Source organism: Diprion similis, chromosome 1, assembly GCF_021155765.1.
Source record: "Diprion similis isolate iyDipSimi1 chromosome 1, iyDipSimi1.1, whole genome shotgun sequence".
In the NCBI taxonomy this organism is placed as follows: Eukaryota; Metazoa; Arthropoda; class Insecta; order Hymenoptera; family Diprionidae; genus Diprion; species Diprion similis.
The window spans coordinates 12,808,123-12,829,656 of record NC_060105.1 but is presented as its reverse complement, the minus strand read 5'-3'; the positions used below and the strand labels follow the sequence as shown (position 1 = coordinate 12,829,656).

The window sequence follows — 21,534 nt, the reverse complement described above, 5'->3', positions numbered from 1 at the left end:
GTTGCTCGCAGCGTATCGGGACTGCGATTAATCGATTCCTCTCGCAAAATCACGTCGGAATAGTACCCCAAAGAATTAATTGCAGCACTTTTCAAAGTCGTCGAAATTTCCGCCAAAAATGCAAAGGGGTTAGCCTTGGATTTTTTTTGGCCGAAAAATCTTTTGTCTGGGAATCGATCCGTATGACGCTTTTTAGACTAATTCGACGCCCAGGAACTCAGAAAACACATGAAAAATAGCCTAGGACCAGCAGCGGAGAAATGACGATGAAAATCTGCAGTTTTTCGGCTGTAACTTTGCAGGTGTTGCTCGCAGCGTATCGGGACTGCGATTAATCGATTCCTCTCGCGAAATCACGTCGGAATAGTACCCCAAAGAATTAATTGCAGCACTTTTCAAAGTCGTCGAAATTTTCGCCAGAAATGCAAAGGGGTTAGCCTTGGATTTTTTTTGGCCGAAAAATCTTTTGTCTGGGAATCGATCCGTATGACGCTTTTTAGACTAATTCGACGCCCAGGAACTCAGAAAACACATGAAAAATAGCCTAGGACCAGCAGCGGAGAAATGACGATGAAAATCTGCAGTTTTTCGGCTGTAACTTTGCAGGTGTTGCTCGCAGCGTATCGGGACTGCGATTAATCGATTCCTCTCGCAAAATCACGTCGGAATAGTACCCCAAAGAATTAATTGCAGCACTTTTCAAAGTCGTCGAAATTTTCGCCAAAAATGCAAAGGGGTTAGCCTTGGATTTTTTTTGGCCGAAAAATCTTTTGTCTGGGAATCGATCCGTATGACGCTTTTTAGACTAATTCGACGCCCAGGAACTCAGAAAACACATGAAAAATAGCCTAGGACCAGCAGCGGAGAAATGACGATGAAAATCTGCAGTTTTTCGGCTGTAACTTTGCAGGTGTTGCTCGCAGCGTATCGGGACTGCGATTAATCGATTCCTCTCGCAAAATCACGTCGGAATAGTACCCCAAAGAATTAATTGCAGCACTTTTCAAAGTCGTCGAAATTTTCGCCAAAAATGCAAAGGGGTTAGCCTTGGATTTTTTTTGGCCGAAAAATCTTTTGTCTGGGAATCGATCCGTATGACGCTTTTTAGACTAATTCGACGCCCAGGAACTCAGAAAACACATGAAAAATAGCCTAGGACCAGCAGCGGAGAAATGACGATGAAAATCTGCAGTTTTTCGGCTGTAACTTTGCAGGTGTTGCTCGCAGCGTATCGGGACTGCGATTAATCGATTCCTCTCGCAAAATCACGTCGGAATAGTACCCCAAAGAATTAATTGCAGCACTTTTCAAAGTCGTCGAAATTTTCGCCAGAAATGCAAAGGGGTTAGCCTTGGATTTTTTTTGGCCGAAAAATCTTTTGTCTGGGAATCGATCCGTATGACGCTTTTGAGACTAATTCGACGCCCAGGAACTCAGAAAACACATGAAAAATAGCCTAGGACCAGCAGCGGAGAAATGACGATGAAAATCCGCAGTTTTTCGGCTGTAACTTTGCAGGTGTTGCTCGCAGCGTATCGGGACTGCGATTAATCGATTCCTCTCGCAAAATCACGTCGGAATAGTACCCCAAAGAATTAATTGCAGCACTTTTCAAAGTCGTCGAAATTTTCGCCAAAAATGCAAAGGGGTTAGCCTTGGATTTTTTTTGGCCGAAAAATCTTTTGTCTGGGAATCGATCCGTATGACGCTTTTTAGACTAATTCGACGCCCAGGAACTCAGAAAACACATGAAAAATAGCCTAGGACCAGCAGCGGAGAAATGACGATGAAAATCTGCAGTTTTTCGGCTGTAACTTTGCAGGTGTTGCTCGCAGCGTATCGGGACTGCGATTAATCGATTCCTCTCGCAAAATCACGTCGTAATAGTACCCCAAAGAATTAATTGCAGCACTTTTCAAAGTCGTCGAAATTTTCGCCAAAAATGCAAAGGGGTTAGCCTTGGATTTTTTTTGGCCGAAAAATCTTTTGTCTGGGAATCGATTCGTATGACGCTTTTCAGACTAATTCGACGCCCAGGAACTCAGAAAACACATGAAAAATAGCCTAGGACCAGCAGCGGAGAAATGACGATGAAAATCTGCAGTTTTTCGGCTGTAACTTTGCAGGTGTTGCTCGCAGCGTATCGGGACTGCGATTAATCGATTCCTCTCGCAAAATCACGTCGGAATAGTACCCCAAAGAATTAATTGCAGCACTTTTCAAAGTCGTCGAAATTTTCGCCAAAAATGCAAAGGGGTTAGCCTTGGATTTTTTTTGGCCGAAAAATCTTTTGTCTGGGAATCGATCCGTATGACGCTTTTTAGACTAATTCGACGCCCAGGAACTCAGAAATCACATGAAAAATAGCCTAGGACCAGCAGCGGAGAAATGACGATGAAAATCTGCAGTTTTTCGGCTGTAACTTTGCAGGTGTTGCTCGCAGCGTATCGGGACTGCGATTAATCGATTCCTCTCGCAAAATCACGTCGGAATAGTACCCCAAAGAATTAATTGCAGCACTTTTCAAAGTCGTCGAAATTTTCGCCAAAAATGCAAAGGGGTTAGCCTTGGATTTTTTTTGGCCGAAAAATCTTTTGTCTGGGAATCGATCCGTATGACGCTTTTTAGACTAATTTGACGCCCAGGAACTCAGAAAACACATGAAAAATAGCCTAGGACCAGCAGCGGAGAAATGACGATGAAAATCTGCAGTTTTTCGGCTGTAACTTTGCAGGTGTTGCTCGCAGCGTATCGGGACTGCGATTAATCGATTCCTCTCGCAAAATCACGTCGGAATAGTACCCCAAAGAATTAATTGCAGCACTTTTCAAAGTCGTCGAAATTTTCGCCAAAAATGCAAAGGGGTTAGCCTTGGATTTTTTTTGTCCGAAAAATCTTTTGTCTGGGAATCGATTCGTATGACGCTTTTCAGACTAATTCGACGCCCAGGAACTCAGAAAACACATGAAAAATAGCCTAGGACCAGCAGCGGAGAAATGACGATGAAAATCTGCAGTTTTTCGGCTGTAACTTTGCAGGTGTTGCTCGCAGCGTATCGGGACTGCGATTAATCGATTCCTCTCGCAAAATCACGTCGGAATAGTACCCCAAAGAATTAATTGCAGCACTTTTCAAAGTCGTCGAAATTTTCGCCAAAAATGCAAAGGGGTTAGCCTTGGATTTTTTTTGGCCGAAAAATCTTTTGTCTGGGAATCGATCCGTATGACGCTTTTTAGACTAATTCGACGCCCAGGAACTCAGAAAACACATGAAAAATAGCCTAGGACCAGCAGCGGAGAAATGACGATGAAAATCTGCAGTTTTTCGGCTGTAACTTTGCAGGTGTTGCTCGCAGCGTATCGGGACTGCGATTAATCGATTCCTCTCGCAAAATCACGTCGGAATAGTACCCCAAAGAATTAATTGCAGCACTTTTCAAAGTCGTCGAAATTTTCGCCAAAAATGCAAAGGGGTTAGCCTTGGATTTTTTTTGGCCGAAAAATCTTTTGTCTGGGAATCGATTCGTATGACGCTTTTCAGACTAATTCGACGCCCAGGAACTCAGAAAACACATGAAAAATAGCCTAGGACCAGCAGCGGAGAAATGACGATGAAAATCTGCAGTTTTTCGGCTGTAACTTTGCAGGTGTTGCTCGCAGCGTATCGGGACTGCGATTAATCGATTCCTCTCGCAAAATCACGTCGGAATAGTACCCCAAAGAATTAATTGCAGCACTTTTCAAAGTCGTCGAAATTTTCGCCAAAAATGCAAAGGGGTTAGCCTTGGATTTTTTTTGGCCGAAAAATCTTTTGTCTGGGAATCGATCCGTATGACGCTTTTTAGACTAATTCGACGCCCAGGAACTCAGAAAACACATGAAAAATAGCCTAGGACCAGCAGCGGAGAAATGACGATGAAAATCTGCAGTTTTTCGGCTGTAACTTTGCAGGTGTTGCTCGCAGCGTATCGGGACTGCGATTAATCGATTCCTCTCGCAAAATCACGTCGGAATAGTACCCCAAAGAATTAATTGCAGCACTTTTCAAAGTCGTCGAAATTTTCGCCAAAAATGCAAAGGGGTTAGCCTTGGATTTTTTTTGGCCGAAAAATCTTTTGTCTGGGAATCGATCCGTATGACGCTTTTTAGACTAATTCGACGCCCAGGAACTCAGAAAACACATGAAAAATAGCCTAGGACCAGCAGCGGAGAAATGACGATGTAAATCTGCAGTTTTTCGGCTGTAACTTTGCAGGTGTTGCTCGCAGCGTATCAAGACTGCGATTAATCGATTACTCTCGCAAAATCACGTCGGAATAGTACCCCAAAGAATTAATTGCAGCACTTTTCAAAGTCGTCGAAATTTTCGCCAAAAATGCAAAGGGGTTAGCCTTGGATTTTTTTTGGCCGAAAAATCTTTTGTCTGGGAATCGATCCGTATGACGCTTTTTAGACTAATTCGACGCCCAGGAACTCAGAAAACACATGAAAAATAGCCTAGGACCAGCAGCGGAGAAATGACGATGAAAATCTGCAGTTTTTCGGCTGTAACTTTGCAGGTGTTGCTCGCAGCGTATCGGGACTGCGATTAATCGATTCCTCCCGCAAAATCACGTCGGAATAGTACCCCAAAGAATTAATTGCAGCACTTTTCAAAGTCGTCGAAATTTTCGCCAAAAATGCAAAGGGGTTAGCCTTGGATTTTTTTTGGCCGAAAAATCTTTTGTCTGGGAATCGATCCGTATGACGCTTTTTAGACTAATTCGACGCCCAGGAACTCAGAAAACACATGAAAAATAGCCTAGGACCAGCAGCGGAGAAATGACGATGAAAATCTGCAGTTTTTCGGCTGTAACTTTGCAGGTGTTGCTCGCAGCGTATCGGGACTGCGATTAATCGATTCCTCTCGCAAAATCACGTCGGAATAGTACCCCAAAGAATTAATTGCAGCACTTTTCAAAGTCGTCGAAATTTTCGCCAAAAATGCAAAGGGGTTAGCCTTGGATTTTTTTTGGCCGAAAAATCTTTTGTCTGGGAATCGATCCGTATGACGCTTTTTAGACTAATTCGACGCCCAGGAACTCAGAAAACACATGAAAAATAGCCTAGGACCAGCAGCGGAGAAATGACGATGAAAATCTGCAGTTTTTCGGCTGTAACTTTGCAGGTGTTGCTCGCAGCGTATCGGGACTGCGATTAATCGATTCCTCTCGCAAAATCACGTCGGAATAGTACCCCAAAGAATTAATTGCAGCACTTTTCAAAGTCGTCGAAATTTTCGCCAAAAATGCAAAGGGGTTAGCCTTGGATTTTTTTTGGCCGAAAAATCTTTTGTCTGGGAATCGATCCGTATGACGCTTTTTAGACTAATTCGACGCCCAGGAACTCAGAAAACACATGAAAAATAGCCTAGGACCAGCAGCGGAGAAATGACGATGAAAATCTGCAGTTTTTCGGCTGTAACTTTGCAGGTGTTGCTCGCAGCGTATCGGGACTGCGATTAATCGATTCCTCTCGCAAAATCACGTCGGAATAGTACCCCAAAAAATTAATTGCAGCACTTTTCAAAGTCGTCGAAATTTTCGCCAAAAATGCAAAGGGGTTAGCCTTGGATTTTTTTTGGCCGAAAAATCCTTTGTCTGGGAATCGATCCGTATGACGCTTTTTAGACTAATTCGACGCCCAGGAACTCAGAAAACACATGAAAAATAGCCTAGGACTAGCAGCGGAGAAATGACGATGAAAATCTGCAGTTTTTCGGCTGTAACTTTGCAGGTGTTGCTCGCAGCGTATCGGGACTGCGATTAATCGATTCCTCTCGCAAAATCACGTCGGAATAGTACCCCAAAGAATTAATTGCAGCACTTTTCAAAGTCGTCGAAATTTTCGCCAAAAATGCAAAGGGGTTAGCCTTGGATTTTTTTTGGCCGAAAAATCTTTTGTCTGGGAATCGATCCGTATGACGCTTTTTAGACTAATTCGACGCCCAGGAACTCAGAAAACACATGAAAAATAGCCTAGGACCAGCAGCGGAGAAATGACGATGAAAATCTGCAGTTTTTCGGCTGTAACTTTGCAGGTGTTGCTCGCAGCGTATCGGGACTGCGATTAATCGATTCCTCTCGCAAAATCACGTCGGAATAGTACCCCAAAGAATTAATTGCAGCACTTTTCAAAGTCGTCGAAATTTTCGCCAAAAATGCAAAGGGGTTAGCCTTGGATTTTTTTTGGCCGAAAATTCTTTTGTCTGGGAATCGATTCGTATGACGCTTTTCAGACTAATTCGACGCCCAGGAACTCAGAAAACACATGAAAAATAGCCTAGGACCAGCAGCGGAGAAATGACGATGAAAATCTGCAGTTTTTCGGCTGTAACTTTGCAGGTGTTGCTCGCAGCGTATCGGGACTGCGATTAATCGATTCCTCTCGCAAAATCACGTCGGAATAGTACCCCAGAGAATTAATTGCAGCACTTTTCAAAGTCGTCGAAATTTTCGCCAAAAATGCAAAGGGGTTAGCCTTGGATTTTTTTTGGCCGAAAAATCTTTTGTCTGGGAATCGATCCGTATGACGCTTTTTAGACTAATTCGACGCCCAGGAACTCAGAAAACACATGAAAAATAGCCTAGGACCAGCAGCGGAGAAATGACGATGAAAATCTGCAGTTCTTCGGCTGTAACTTTGCAGGTGTTGCTCGCAGCGTATCGGGACTGCGATCAATCGATTCCTCTCGCAAAATCACGTCGAAATAGTACCCCAAAGAATTAATTGCAGCACTTTTCAAAGTCGTCGAAATTTTCGCCAAAAATGCAAAGGGGTTAGCCTTGGATTTTTTTTGGCCGAAAAATCTTTTGTCTGGGAATCAATCCGTATGACGCCTCTTAGACTAATTCGACGCCCAGGAACTCAGAAAACACATGAAAAATAGCCTAGGACCAGCAGCGGAGAAATGACGATGAAAATCTGCAGTTTTTCGGCTGTAACTTTGCAGGTGTTGCTCGCAGCGTATCGGGACTGCGATTAATCGATTCCTCTCGCAAAATCACGTCGGAATAGTACCCCAAAGAATTAATTGCAGCACTTTTCAAAGTCGTCGAAATTTTCGCCAAAAATGCAAAGGGGTTAGCCTTGGATTTTTTTTGGCCGAAAAATCTTTTGTCTGGGAATCAATCCGTATGACGCCTCTTAGACTAATTCGACGCCCAGGAACTCAGAAAACACATGAAAAATAGCCTAGGACCAGCAGCGGAGAAATGACGATGAAAATCTGCAGTTTTTCGGCTGTAACTTTGCAGGTGTTGCTCGCAGCGTATCGGGACTGCGATTAATCGATTCCTCTCGCAAAATCACGTCGGAATAGTACCCCAAAGAATTAATTGCAGCACTTTTCAAAGTCGTCGAAATTTTCGCCAAAAATGCAAAGGGGTTAGCCTTGGATTTTTTTTGGCCGAAAAATCTTTTGTCTGGGAATCGATCCGTATGACGCTTTTTAGACTAATTCGACGCCCAGGAACTCAGAAAACACATGAAAAATAGCCTAGGACCAGCAGCGGAGAAATGACGATGTAAATCTGCAGTTTTTCGGCTGTAACTTTGCAGGTGTTGCTCGCAGCGTATCAAGACTGCGATTAATCGATTCCTCTCGCAAAATCACGTCGGAATAGTACCCCAAAGAATTAATTGCAGCACTTTTCAAAGTCGTCGAAATTTTCGCCAAAACTGCAAAGGGGTTAGCCTTGGATTTTTTTTGGCCGAAAAATCTTTTGTCTGGGAATCGATCCGTATGACGCTTTTTAGACTAATTCGACGCCCAGGAACTCAGAAAACACATGAAAAATAGCCTAGGACCAGCAGCGGAGAAATGACGATGAAAATCTGCAGTTTTTCGGCTGTAACTTTGCAGGTGTTGCTCGCAGCGTATCGGGACTGCGATTAATCGATTCCTCCCGCAAAATCACGTCGGAATAGTACCCCAAAGAATTAATTGCAGCACTTTTCAAAGTCGTCGAAATTTTCGCCAAAAATGCAAAGGGGTTAGCCTTGGATTTTTTTTGGCCGAAAAATCTTTTGTCTGGGAATCGATCCGTATGACGCTTTATAGACTAATTCGACGCCCAGGAACTCAGAAAACACATGAAAAATAGCCTAGGACCAGCAGCGGAGAAATGACGATGAAAATCTGCAGTTTTTCGGCTGTAACTTTGCAGGTGTTGCTCGCAGCGTATCGGGACTGCGATTAATCGATTCCTCTCGCAAAATCACGTCGGAATAGTACCCCAAAGAATTAATTGCAGCACTTTTCAAAGTCGTCGAAATTTTCGCCAAAAATGCAAAGGGGTTAGCCTTGGATTTTTTTTGGCCGAAAAATCTTTTGTCTGGGAATCGATTCGTATGACGCTTTTCAGACTAATTCGACGCCCAGGAACTCAGAAAACACATGAAAAATAGCCTAGGACCAGCAGCGGAGAAATGACGATGAAAATCTGCAGTTTTTCGGCTGTAACTTTGCAGGTGTTGCTCGCAGCGTATCGGGACTGCGATTAATCGATTCCTCTCGCAAAATCACGTCGGAATAGTACCCCAAAGAATTAATTGCAGCACTTTTCAAAGTCGTCGAAATTTTCGCCAAAAATGCAAAGGGGTTAGCCTTGGATTTTTTTTGGCCGAAAAATCTTTTGTCTGGGAATCGATCCGTATGACGCTTTTTAGACTAATTCGACGCCCAGGAACTCAGAAAACACATGAAAAATAGCCTAGGACCAGCAGCGGAGAAATGACGATAAAAATCTGCAGTTTTTCGGCTGTAACTTTGCAGGTGTTGCTCGCAGCGTATCGGGACTGCGATTAATCGATTCCTCTCGCAAAATCACGTCGTAATAGTACCCCAAAGAATTAATTGCAGCACTTTTCAAAGTCGTCGAAATTTTCGCCAAAAATGCAAAGGGGTTAGCCTTGGATTTTTTTTGGCCGAAAAATCTTTTGTCTGGGAATCGATCCGTATGACGCTTTTTAGACTAATTCGACGCCCAGGAACTCAGAAAACACATGAAAAATAGCCTAGGACCAGCAGCGGAGAAATGACGATGAAAATCTGCAGTTTTCCGGCTGTAACTTTGCAGGTGTTGCTCGCAGCGTATCGGGACTGCGATTAATCGATTCCTCTCGCAAAATCACGTCGGAATAGTACCCCAAAGAATTAATTGCAGCACTTTTCAAAGTCGTCGAAATTTTCGCCAAAAATGCAAAGGGGTTAGCCTTGGATGTTTTTTGGCCGAAAAATCTTTTGTCTGGCAATCGATCCGTATGACGCTTTTTAGACTAATTCGACGCCCAGGAACTCAGAAAACACATGAAAAATAGCCTAGGACCAGCAGCGGAGAAATGACGATGAAAATCTGCAGTTTTTCGGCTGTAACTTTGCAGGTGTTGCTCGCAGCGTATCGGGACTGCGATTAATCGATTCCTCTCGCAAAATCACGTCGGAATAGTACCCCAAAGAATTAATTGCAGCACTTTTCAAAGTCGTCGAAATTTTCGCCAAAAATGCAAAGGGGTTAGCCTTGGATTTTTTTTGGCCGAAAAATCTTTTGTCTGGGAATCGATCCGTATGACGCTTTTTAGACTAATTCGACGCCCAGGAACTCAGAAAACACATGAAAAATAGCCTAGGACCAGCAGCGGAGAAATGACGATGAAAATCTGCAGTTTTTCGGCTGTAACTTTGCAGGTGTTGCTCGCAGCGTATCGGGACTGCGATTAATCGATTCCTCTCGCAAAATCACGTCGGAATAGTACCCTAAAGAATTAATTGCAGCACTTGTCAAAGTCGTCGAAATTTTCGCCAAAAATGCAAAGGGGTTAGCCTTGGATTTTTTTTGGACGAAAAATCTTTTGTCTGGGAATCGATCCGTATGACGCTTTTTAGACTAATACGACGCCCAGGAACTCAGAAAACACATGAAAAATAGCCTAGGACCAGCAGCGGAGAAATGACGATGAAAATCTGCAGTTTTTCGGCCGTAACTTTTGATCCGTTGCTCGCAGCCTATTGGGACTACGCTTAATCGATTTCTCTTGCAAAATTACGTCAAAATAGTACCCTCAAAAATTGATTGCAGCTTTTTTCAAAGTCGTCGAAATTTTCGCCAAAAATCCGAAGGGGTTAGCCTTACTTTTTCTGCGATGTTTGGAGCTGAAAATTTCTGGTCTCCGAATTCATTCGTGTGACCATTTCTTGGCTAATTGAAACCCCAGAAACTCAAAAAACACATCGAAAGTAGCGTAGGACCTATAGCAGAGAAATGACGACAAAAATTCGCAGTTTTTTGGCCGTAACTTTTGATCCGTTGCTCGCAGCCTATTGGGACTACGCTCAATCGATTTCTCTTGCAAAATTACGTCAAAATAGTACCCTTAAAAATTGATTGCAGCACTTTTCAAAGTAGTCGAAATTTTCGCCAAAAATCCGAAGGGGTTAGCCTTACTTTTTTTGCGATGTTTGGAGCTGAAAATGTCTGGTCTCCGAATTCATTTGTGTGACCATTTCTTGGCTAATTGAAACCCCAGAAACTCAAAAAACACAATAAGAAAAGCGTTGGACCCGCAGCAGAGAAATGATGACAAAAATCCGCAGTTTTTTGGCCGTAACTTTTGATCCGTTGCTCGCAGCCTATTGGGACTGCGCTCAATCGATTTCTCTTGCAAAATTACGTCAAAATAGTACCCTAAAAAATTGATTGCAGCACTTTTCAAAGTTGTCGAAATTTTCGCCAAAAATCCGAAGGGGTTAGCCTTACTTTTTTGCAATTTTTGGAGCCGAAAATTTCTGGTCTCCGAATCAATTTGTGTGACCGTCTCTTGGCTAATTGGAACCCCAGAAACTCAAAAAACACATTGAAAGTAGCGTAGGACCTATAGCAGAGAAATGACGACAAAAATTCGCAGTTTTTTGGCCGTAACTTTTGATCCGTTACTCGCAGCCTATTGGGACTACGCTCAATCGATTTCTCTTGCAAAATTACGTAAAAATAGTACCCTAAAAAATTAATTGCAGCACTTTTCAAAGTCGTCGAAATTTTCGCCAAAAATCCGAAGGGGTTAGCCTTACTTTTTTTGCGATGTTTCGAGCTGAAAATTTCTGGTTACCGAATTCATTTGTGTGACCATTTCTTGGCTACTTGAAACCCCAGAAACTCAAAAAACACAATAAGAAAAGCGTTGGACCCGCAGCAGAGAAATGATGACAAAAATCCGCAGTTTTTTGGCCGTAACTTTTGATCCGTTGCTCGCAGCCTATTGGGACTGCGCTCAATCGATTTCTCTTGCAAAATTACGTCAAAATAGTACCCTAAAAAATTGATTGCAGCACTTTTCAAAGTTGTCGAAATTTTCGCCAAAAATCCGAAGGGGTTAGCCTTACTTTTTTGCAATTTTTGGAGCCGAAAATTTCTGGTCTCCGAATCAATTTGTGTGACCGTCTCTTGGCTAATTGGAACCCCAGAAACTCAAAAAACACATTGAAAGTAGCGTAGGACCTATAGCAGAGAAATGACGACAAAAATTCGCAGTTTTTTGGCCGTAACTTTTGATCCGTTGCTCGCAGCCTATTGGGACTACGCTCAATCGATTTCTCTTGCAAAATTACGTAAAAATAGTACCCTAAAAAATTAATTGCAGCACTTTTCAAAGTCGTCGAAATTTTCGCCAAAAATCCGAAGGGGTTAGCCTTACTTTTTTTGCGATGTTTCGAGCTGAAAATTTCTGGTTACCGAATTCATTTGTGTGACCATTTCTTGGCTACTTGAAACCCCAGAAACTCAAAAAACACAATAAGAAAAGCGTTGGACCCGCAGCAGAGAAATGATGACAAAAATCCGCAGTTTTTTGGCCGTAACTTTTGATCCGTTGCTCGCAGCCTATTGGGACTGCGCTCAATCGATTTCTCTTGCAAAATTACGTCATAATAGTACCCACAAAAATTGATTGCAGCACTTTCCAAAGTCGTCGAAATTTTCGCCAAAAATCCAAATGGGTTAGCCTTACTTTTTTTGCGATTTTTGGAGCCGAAAATTTCTGGTCTCCGAATCAATTTGTGTGACCGTTTCTTGGCTAATTGGAACCCCAGGAACTCAAAAAACACATTGAAAGTAGCGTAGGACCTATAGCAGAGAAATGACGATGAAAATCTGCAGTTTTTTGGCTGTAACTTCCGATCCGTTGCTCGGAGCGTATTGGGACTGCGCTTGATCGATTTCTCTCGCAAAATCACGTCGGAATAGTGCCCTAAAGAATCGATTGCAGCACTCCTCAAAGTTGGTGAAATTGTCGCCAAAAATCCAAAGGGGTTAGCCTTACTTTTTTTGCGATATCCAGAGCCGAAAATTTCTGGTCACCGAATTAATTTCTGTGACCGTTTCTGGGCCAATTGGAACCCCAGGAACTTGAAAAACACATCAAAAGTAGCGTTGGACCAACAGCAGAGAAATGACGATGAAAATCTGCAGTTTTTTGGCCGTTACGTTTGATCCGTTGCTCGCAGCCTATTGGGACTGCGCTCAATCGATTTCTCTTGCAAAATTACGTCAAAATAGTACCCTAAAAAATTTATTGCAGCACTTTTCAAAGTCGTCGAATTTTTCACCCAAAATCCAAAGGGGTTAGCCTTACTTTTTTTGCGATTTTTGGAGCCGAAAATTTCTGGTCTCCGAATCAATTTGTGTGACCGTTTCTTGGCTAATTGGAACCCCAGGAACTCGAAAAACACATTAAGAAAGGCGTTGGACCAGCAGCAAAGAAATGACGATGAAAATCTGCAGTTTTTTGGCTGTAACTTTTGATCCGTTGCTCGGAGCGTATTGGGACTGCGCTTAGTCGATTTCTCTTGCAAAATTACGTCGGAATAGTGCCCTAAAGAATCAATTGCAGCACTTTACAAAGTTGTTGAAATTTTCGTCAAAAATCCAAAGGGGTTAGCCCTACTTTTTTTGAGATCATCGGAGCCGAAAATTTCTGGTCTCCGATTTAATTTCTGTGACCGTTTCTTGGCTAATTGGAACCCCAGGAACTTGAAAAACACATTCAAAGTAGCGTAGGACCAACAGCAGAGAAATGACGACAAAAATCCGCAGTTTTTTGGCCGTAACTTTTGATCCGTTGCTCGCAGCCTATTGAGACTGCGCTTAATCGATTTCTCTTGCAAAATTACGTCAAAATAGTACCCCCAAAAATTGATTGCAGCACTTTTCAAAGTCGTCGAAATTTTCGCCAAAAATCCAAAGGGGTTAGCCTTACTTTTTTTGCGATTTTTGGAGCCGAAAATTTCTGGTCTCCGAATCAATTTGTGTGACCGTTTCTTGGCTAATTGGAACCCCAGGAACTCAAAAAACACATTGAAAGTAGCGTAGGACCTATAGCAGAGAAATGACGATGAAAATCTGCAGTTTTTTGGCTGTAACTTTTGATCCGTTGCTCGGAGCGTATTGGGACTGCGCTTAGTCGATTTCTCTTGCAAAATTACGTCGGAATAGTGCCCTAAAGAATCAATTGCAGCACTTTACAAAGTTGTCGAAATTTTCGTCAAAAATCCAAAGGGGTTAGCCCTACTTTTTTTGAGATCATCGGAGCCGAAAATTTCTGGTCTCCGATTTAATTTCTGTGACCGTTTCTTGGCTAATTGGAACCCCAGGAACTTGAAAAACACATTAAAAGTAGCGTAGGACCAACAGCAGAGAAATGACGACAAAAATCCGCAGTTTTTTGGCCGTAACTTTTGATCCGTTGCTCGCAGCCTATTGAGACTGCGCTTAATCGATTTCTCTTGCAAAATTACGTCAAAATAGTACCCCTAAAAATTGATTGCAGCACTTTTCAAAGTCGTCGAAATTTTCGCCAAAAATCCAAAGGGGTTAGCCTTACTTTTTTTGCGATTTTTGGAGCCGAAAATTTCTGGTCTCCGAATCAATTTGTGTGACCGTTTCTTGGCTAATTGGAACCCCAAGAACTCGAAAGACACAATAAGAAAAGCGTTGGACCAGCAGCAGAGAAATGACGATGAAAATCTGCAGTTTTTTGGCTGTAACTTCCGATCCGTTGCTCGGAGCGTATTGGGACTGCGCTTGACCGATTTCTCTCGCAAAATCACGTCGGAATAGTGCCCTAAAGAATCGATTGCAGCACTCCTTAAAGTTGGTGAAATTTTCGCCAAAAATCCACAGGGGTTAGCCTCACTTAATTTTTGGGGCAAAAATCTTTTCTCTCGGAATCACTTTGAATGGCTTATCCTCGACTTATTGGACTCCCAGGACTCTAGAAAATACTTTAGAAATAGGGTAGGACCACAGCACTGAACTCACCACGGAAAAACCGGCAGCAGAAAAATGCAAAAACAAAGCGTTTTTTTTTTTGCTGTAACGTTCAATACATTGCCTTCTTACAAGGTTTGCTTATTTCAAAATAATCCTACAATTAAACAGTTTGGAGAACTGTGAGTGTTCGATGATACCGAATTGTCAATGAGCATTCCAGCAACTCTGATTGTATGAAATTTGGTTTGAGTCAAATGTACCTTTGCCACTGATTCAGCATCTGAAAGCCCCCATATGTTATTGAGAGGGACAATTGACACAATTTGCAGCACTAAATATCGACACCAAAAGTGGGGGAGAATGCAAGAAAAAATTAAGTACGGCTGAATCTTTATACGCTCATTCCGGACTCAACCATAAAGTCAACTTTTTGGACCTGAAAAGAAAGACGAAACTGACATTTTTTTCTCGCTTAACTTTTTTTCTCTTATTTACGGGAAAAAAAGTTTTTTCATCAACTAGCAGAATCAACCGTGATTTAAGTGCGCTGACTTCAAAATTGTACGTTAAAGTCGGTATTAGGGTCAATTTCATCCCAATGAGGAAAAGGAAAACATTAAATACAAACCGCCCAAAAAGGGCACCACCCACTCGCGCTGCGGTCGACATAGAACACTCAGCTTCTGTGCGTGAGTGATTCTCACTGTTTGAGTCAATAAATGTGGCCAGAGTTGAGTCGGAAATAAAGTCATATATGTAACAAAGGAATAAAAATCGATTATTCCCTTGGGTGATTACTGCCCGAGCGAGCCACGAGAATAATCTCCGACTTTATTCCCTTGTTGCATAATGTACTATTTGTCTAGGACGTAATATGTGTGTTTCCTTCTTGTTCTAAAGTTAGTATTTTATAAATGATCACCTATGACCTTTTTATGCCAGACAGCTACGATATGAATTGTGAAACAATCCATATAGAATGAATTCTGGACTCGCTGTGATTGATTCATGACATAAGAAGAACTAATATTAAGTTAAACGAAATGCAGATGTCTTAATGTGCAAATTCATCTTTATTTCTTAGTACCTAGTACAACTTCACTTCTTCAATGGAATAATATTTCGAAGCACCCTTCGGAGTTGGCCCGAGAGATTTACCGTCGGAAAGTCTTTCTACCAACGATCTTACAGTTTGTAGATCATCAATGACATGAAACTGGAAATGATGAAATAAAATTATAACATAATGATAACTAGTTACTATCAAAGAGTCAGTTATTGATAATGATATGCTACCTTATAAGTGTCATAGCTCAACTGAGTTTTTCTACCAATTTCATAAATTTTCCTATAATTACCGCGTATTTATATTCGTAATTAAACAATTCAAAATCAGTGATAAAAAATTTGTTTTTAGACGAACTTTTTTTATTGCCAAACTATTTCTGTAAATTATTGGTTCGCTTTTCTGAATGTATTATACTGACTATACTACAAACTTAGCTGTAAATATGACTGTTATTAGTGCCGAAGATATCAGAGAGCAACTGCTGCCCAACAAATGATTAACATATAATTTTTACAAGCTTTTAATTGACATAATACTGTTCACATTAACAAAAATTTAATTTGAGATGATCAGGATTAGACATTGGTAGAGTTGGCGTAAAATATCCAATATGATAGTCTGAATGATGTACAATGTTCAAATGTAATTAATAATTTAGCAAAAACAGTATCTACTTGACCATGTACATAAGTTGTCCACGGTATTTCCGTAATTTTTTATAATAAAAGCTATTGATTTCTATCCATATTCAAACGACTATAAAAAATAACAATCGAATTACGATTTCTTTAAATTTGAATTTTGAAAGAGATCAAGAATAGAATATTTTCTAAGAAGTAATAAATGAAGTTGTTTGTCAGTACCATTTTAAATCTTGCAGAAACCTTTTATACTAATTTTATTGAAAGTAAATGATGATACTTACGTGCACTTCTAGCACTGAGCTGAGTTGCTGTAGCAATGAATAGACTTTTGGGTCTTGCGACAGGAGATACTGTTGATAATGCGAATCGAGTAAAAGGCTGGCCCAGTCCAGTAGCTGTTCTTCACTAGGCTGAGATGTTCCTGTATGTGGCATTTCGCGATCTTCTTGTGTAGTGTCCAGAGCAGAAGTCAAATAATTGAGTAAAATCAAGATCTCATTGAAGCTAAGACCAGTTTTTAAATGAGACATTAGGCAAATGTCCGAATAATGAACACTGAGAATATGATTCAGAAAAACAACCCTCCCATAAGGCTCAACTATAGAAAAATTGGTGAATCCATTTTGATCGGAATCGAACGAATCGTCACATGTGGTAAGACAAAACGATAAAAGGTTGATCAGAAGTTTTTCAGGGACATCTCTGAAGTTCTTTAGACACCAAATTATATTTTTAATATCTCTAGATTTTATTAAAGCAGGGATTAATGTTTCTAATATGACAGCTTCAGGCAGACCATCTTTGACTAGCGTTGAGAGCTGTACTTTTATATCTTTAGGCACAGGATCAGAGAATGTTGCAGCCTCCGTCACCTCTGATCCCCAACTAGCAATTTCCATCTCTTGTATAACAACAATTTCGTTGTCGTCTCCGTTTACATTGGTATTCGAATTGGGTGCAAGACGCGAAGATCCGATCATTGCTTCAATTCGCTGTGGTGTTAGGCTGAATGGAGCTACTGCTAAGTGGCGATTGGCCGCTAGGAGCAGCTTGTCTTCTATTCTCCACAACTTTGCCTCTTTTGTATAAAGTTTAAGTTTCTGGATTGCTTGTACCAATTTAAACGAAAGGTTGTAAATAACCAAAACCGCTCCTTCCTCTTGAATATCAGCACCGTAAGCTGCAATTGTTATTTCATTCAAGGGAGTCATTATGATCGGATGCTTCGTGTTCAGTGCTGTTACGACACTCAGTAAATTCCCTGGTGGTGGATTAGCAGAGCAGCCAAGTAATGGATAACTGTAAAGTCGTCCATGTGACCCTGAAAAATTAGGTAAAGTTGAACTATATTTGAAGTTTATTTAACACAATCAGTCAAATTTTGATATCATTACTTGATTTCCTTTACTTACACAAGGTGAGAAGGTAAGCATTATTTGTATCCTGGATAACTACATGGCCTACAAGTTTTTCTGCAGTTCTTTGCAGCTTAATCCTCTTTACATTTTCAGAGTCTTCAACATATGTCTGGCCATCAAGTGGAACGACAATATAATCATGGAGATTGTCTATACACGTTAACATACACAAGTACATTTTTGAGCCAATATTTATGAGCTGAGCATCTCTTATATTCTCTTCCTTTTGGAGCACCCCTTTGCTATACCATGACTTTCGGTTTGTCAAAGCCCAAGTAAGAGATGCTGTCGAACCATTTTGACAGACTAGGATTGGGGGATACTTATCTATTCGAAGTATAGCGTGAAACGGGCTATGAAATTTATGCTTCTTTACTTTGTCAAGGTCGCTAGCACTCTCATGCCATACCCTAAGGTAAATTTCATTGAAAACTGCCACATACCGACCATCTATTTCATCGTAGATTACTTGTGTCGTAAGACGGTCCTTGGTAGACCAGCTGCTTAACTGTTTCAAATCCTGTAACTGCAATGGAAAAATCAAATTGGATAACTGCAGAGTTGAATCTTACCATTTTGATAATGGTATGTGAATATTTATATAAGTATTTGATCATACAAAAAATGTGCAGGCAGCATAAATCAGAAATAATTCCCAACCAGATAGCATTGTGTTGCCAAGAAATTGTGTCCCTATTTGATTGTTGTATTTGAAGTGCCTTGAGTGAATTAAATTAGACTTTATGTAGCTCTTAGTAAAAATGTGGCAATAAATGGAAAATCACAACTATGCAATCTAATGAAACGGTGAAGTACAATAAGTTTCTGTCAATCTGAGGGTGAATTCTGCATTGGCTAGCATTTTGTTGCTATAAATGTCGATTGCTAAAAGGATATGTGGACACTCAATTTACTGCATTTTTGTTCATTATAATCAAAGACTGGTAAACAATTAGGCTATCTGGGTGTGACAATTAAAAATTTTTTGGCAGTTTCTAAGGTTGCGGAGAGTGTGGAAGATATGGTGTCTGAAAATAACCTTATATCTGATAACGATATTTTTTCCCAAAGTAACTATCACACATCCAGGATTACAATCCTTTTCGACGCCCAGAAGATTCTGTTGATCTATAAGTGGGCACAAAGTGTAATATGAACTAAGTTTAGCCATTATAACATATTAATAAACACAATACGTATATTATGAGATCTGTCCGGTTGCACGTGGCTATTTAAAATACGCTGATATCTCCACACTGGTTAGTAGTTTATATTTACATCAATGATCTCTGTACTATCTGGATCTGAGTTTGTCTCAGACTGGATTTTCATGGGCAGCAAAATGCTGCCGCGGTATTTTGCTGCCGAACTTTTGACCAATAGGAATGCCAATAAAGAGGAGCGCTACTTGCGGTGCGTTTCGAAATTAGCTGGCAGTGCTAAAAACTCCCTAGGACAACGAACTCGTCAGTGCAAAACTGATAGAAGGTTGTGAACAGGGGGCTCATTACAGGTTTCACTTCTAACATTTCTCACCATTCAAGCATTCTGATTAGTTGATTAAACGTACTAAACCAATCAGAATGCTCGGATGGTGGGAAATGTGAGCAGTGCAAAACCGTAATAAGCCCCCAGTACAGACAGTATACTAAATATCGGAATGCGACCAGCGACGTGTGACGTCACAATGGTCACTTCTGGACAAGTTAAGAGTTAGACTCAAAATTGAGTTGTGAAAATGAACTGGGACATACGATCAGTAGTTTGGGTCGCCAAAATATCGATTAAACACTGACGTGTAATGGATAAGCATCAAAAACCCGCGTAATTGAACTATACTTTAATTATTATGTGTAGTAAATAAGAGAATGAACTTGATTGGAAATAAGAGTTCGAAGAACTTACCTTGCTCGCTCGATTCAATATTATATAATCGGCAACTAGTTCTATGGTGAAGCGAAGGATACCGTAGGCAAGTTGTCAATAAGTGAGGAATCAATTGATGGTTTTAGGTTTTGTAATTAATAAATAATTTGAATTTTAACTTTGACCTCGGTATATTTACTTCAATATTCCGAACTGAGTTGATAAGAATAGATTACAATCTAAAGATAATTGGACTCAAGAATACCCAACCGGAATTGAACAAAAGAATGGGCAGAGTAACGATATATCAAAATGCTCTATGGTCAGAGTAGCAATGTATCAATGAGAACTTGTATTAAAAAATGCTCTTGGGCAGAGTGACGATGTATCAATTAGAAATTTGTATAACGAAAATGCTCTCTGAGCTTGATCTCCACTCGTTTATATAGGGTACAGGTCTCCTATGCTCCTATATAATTTCGGTTGACAGATTTATTACATTGATTACACAGGTCCACAAAAATAGCAAATTTGTGCGCACTGGGGGTTGGTCTGTGTTTCCCTTGTGCATTTTCTCTTGCTAAATACGAATCTGCAGTCAGAATTGGGGGTCGACGTAAAAAATATTTAAAAAAAACCACGAAAACCATATTTCGCAATTTTTTCTTATGGCTATTGCATCTAAAGTTTTTTCGTCTGTTTTTCTCTGTAACATACACCAGTACTCTACAAATATGTATTTTTACATCATTTGGGACCATTCCGAGTTCATACATAGTTAAAAACATGTTTGTGATTTTTTTTTCATACGAGCGGAACAAATACCATCAGAAACCTGCTACCACGCTGGCTTCGATACGACGAAATGTTGAATGAACGAATCATTCTACACATCCCGTTAAAGAGTAATTGTCATCGCAGTCAAAACACTCCATGGTAGCAGGTTTCTATCGGCAAGTTGTAGACACTGGTCTTTACTTGCCGGCTAGTTTGCTAGCTACACGGAGAGAAAAATCAAGCTTTGAAACGATGGAAACATCTCAAGCTTTGAAGGCTTGGAAAGACCATCCTTTTAAAGGATGAATTCAACCTTCTAAAGCTTGGAAGGAGTTCTGCTCGAAACGCATGAAACTCATGCTTTTGCAGCAAGAACCTCGTCGTTTTGGGACCATGAATACCACCGGGTAGAAGCTTGCAGTAGCCCATGGTCCGAAAGCAAGACTTTCACGGTTCTAAACTGTGAACCTCTTGGTCTCGAGTGTTAATAAGCCGCTAGAGCAGGGTGGGGAAACGCTCAAAACTCACAGTTTCAAGCGGTGGAGTCCATGGTTTGGAGGCTTGAATCATTCCGAGCGTTCAAACGATAGACTCCATGCTTTTGGACCACGAAGTCCATGCGGCTGAAGCATGGATCTCCTCCTTCTAGCCCGTGAATAGAATCTCGCTTTTAAACAATGAATTCACCGGTTAAACTCGTGAAATTCATGCTTTGAAAGCATGTAAAAATTACAAGGTCCGAAAGCATGAAGGTTCATCGTTTCAAAGCTTGATTTTTCTCTCCGTGTAGATGCTAGTGCTCCTGACCGCAGTCACCCTCGATTCACACTAGCCACGCTAGCCCCGCAAGGGCTGCGCGAATACTGCTTTTGATTAAATCTAAAACTACTAACGATAAATTTTTCAAGGACGCATTTTTTCTATGCTCCCCATTAGAGTTAAGTCTCCTTTATTCTAGTCTCCATGCTATAGTCATGATGTTAACAATGGAGATTGGGTCCGCCTCTGAAAAGCATTCCTGTATACTAGTAGGCTACATTGTCTGCAATACGGCGGCGTAGAAAAATCATATAATTTGAATTAGATAATTGCTGTTATAGTTTTCAGATGTTCCGCGGTAATGTGTCTTGCATTTGAAGCATTAAACTATATTATATCCAAGCATTTGAATAATTTTTACTTTACACTAGAGTACATACATTGGTAAGTCACTATGTCGTCTCATTTCTAAGATAATATAAAAATGAGTGTTATGAATATCGGGTTGTCTAAAATAGTGATTAAGCATGTAACAAATAGTCTTGAAGGCTATTATTTAGATGGATATCAAAAGGATCTGTAGTGTATCACGTTGTTATACACCGTACAATAAAAGTTGTAGTTCTTTGTAGCAGCAAAATAGTGCGGCAGCATCTTGCTGCCCGTGAAAATCCGACCACAGTCTGCTGATCTCGTAAT

At 40.8% G+C, this 21,534-nt stretch overlaps 1 protein-coding gene across 2 annotated transcripts; it reads right to left on the bottom strand.

The window, feature by feature from the left end:
• Positions 1-15,356: 15,356 nt before the first annotated feature.
• On the bottom strand, positions 15,357-18,713 carry LOC124408191 (nucleolar protein 11). Of its 2 annotated transcripts, none has more exons than XM_046884944.1 (4): positions 18,473-18,713; positions 17,428-17,959; positions 16,297-17,336; positions 15,357-15,518 (listed from the first exon to the last, which is right to left on the bottom strand). In XM_046884944.1, the coding sequence occupies exons 1-4, from the start codon at positions 18,602-18,604 to the stop codon at positions 15,390-15,392; spliced, it is 1,833 nt and encodes a 610-aa protein (XP_046740900.1). In that variant the 5' UTR covers positions 18,605-18,713; the 3' UTR covers positions 15,357-15,389. The 2 variants fall into 2 exon arrangements, with proteins under 2 accessions (XP_046740900.1, XP_046740908.1); XM_046884952.1 differs by lacking the exon at positions 18,473-18,713 and having other exon boundaries at positions 17,428-17,739; positions 17,877-17,959.
• Positions 18,714-21,534: the final 2,821 nt, after the last annotated feature.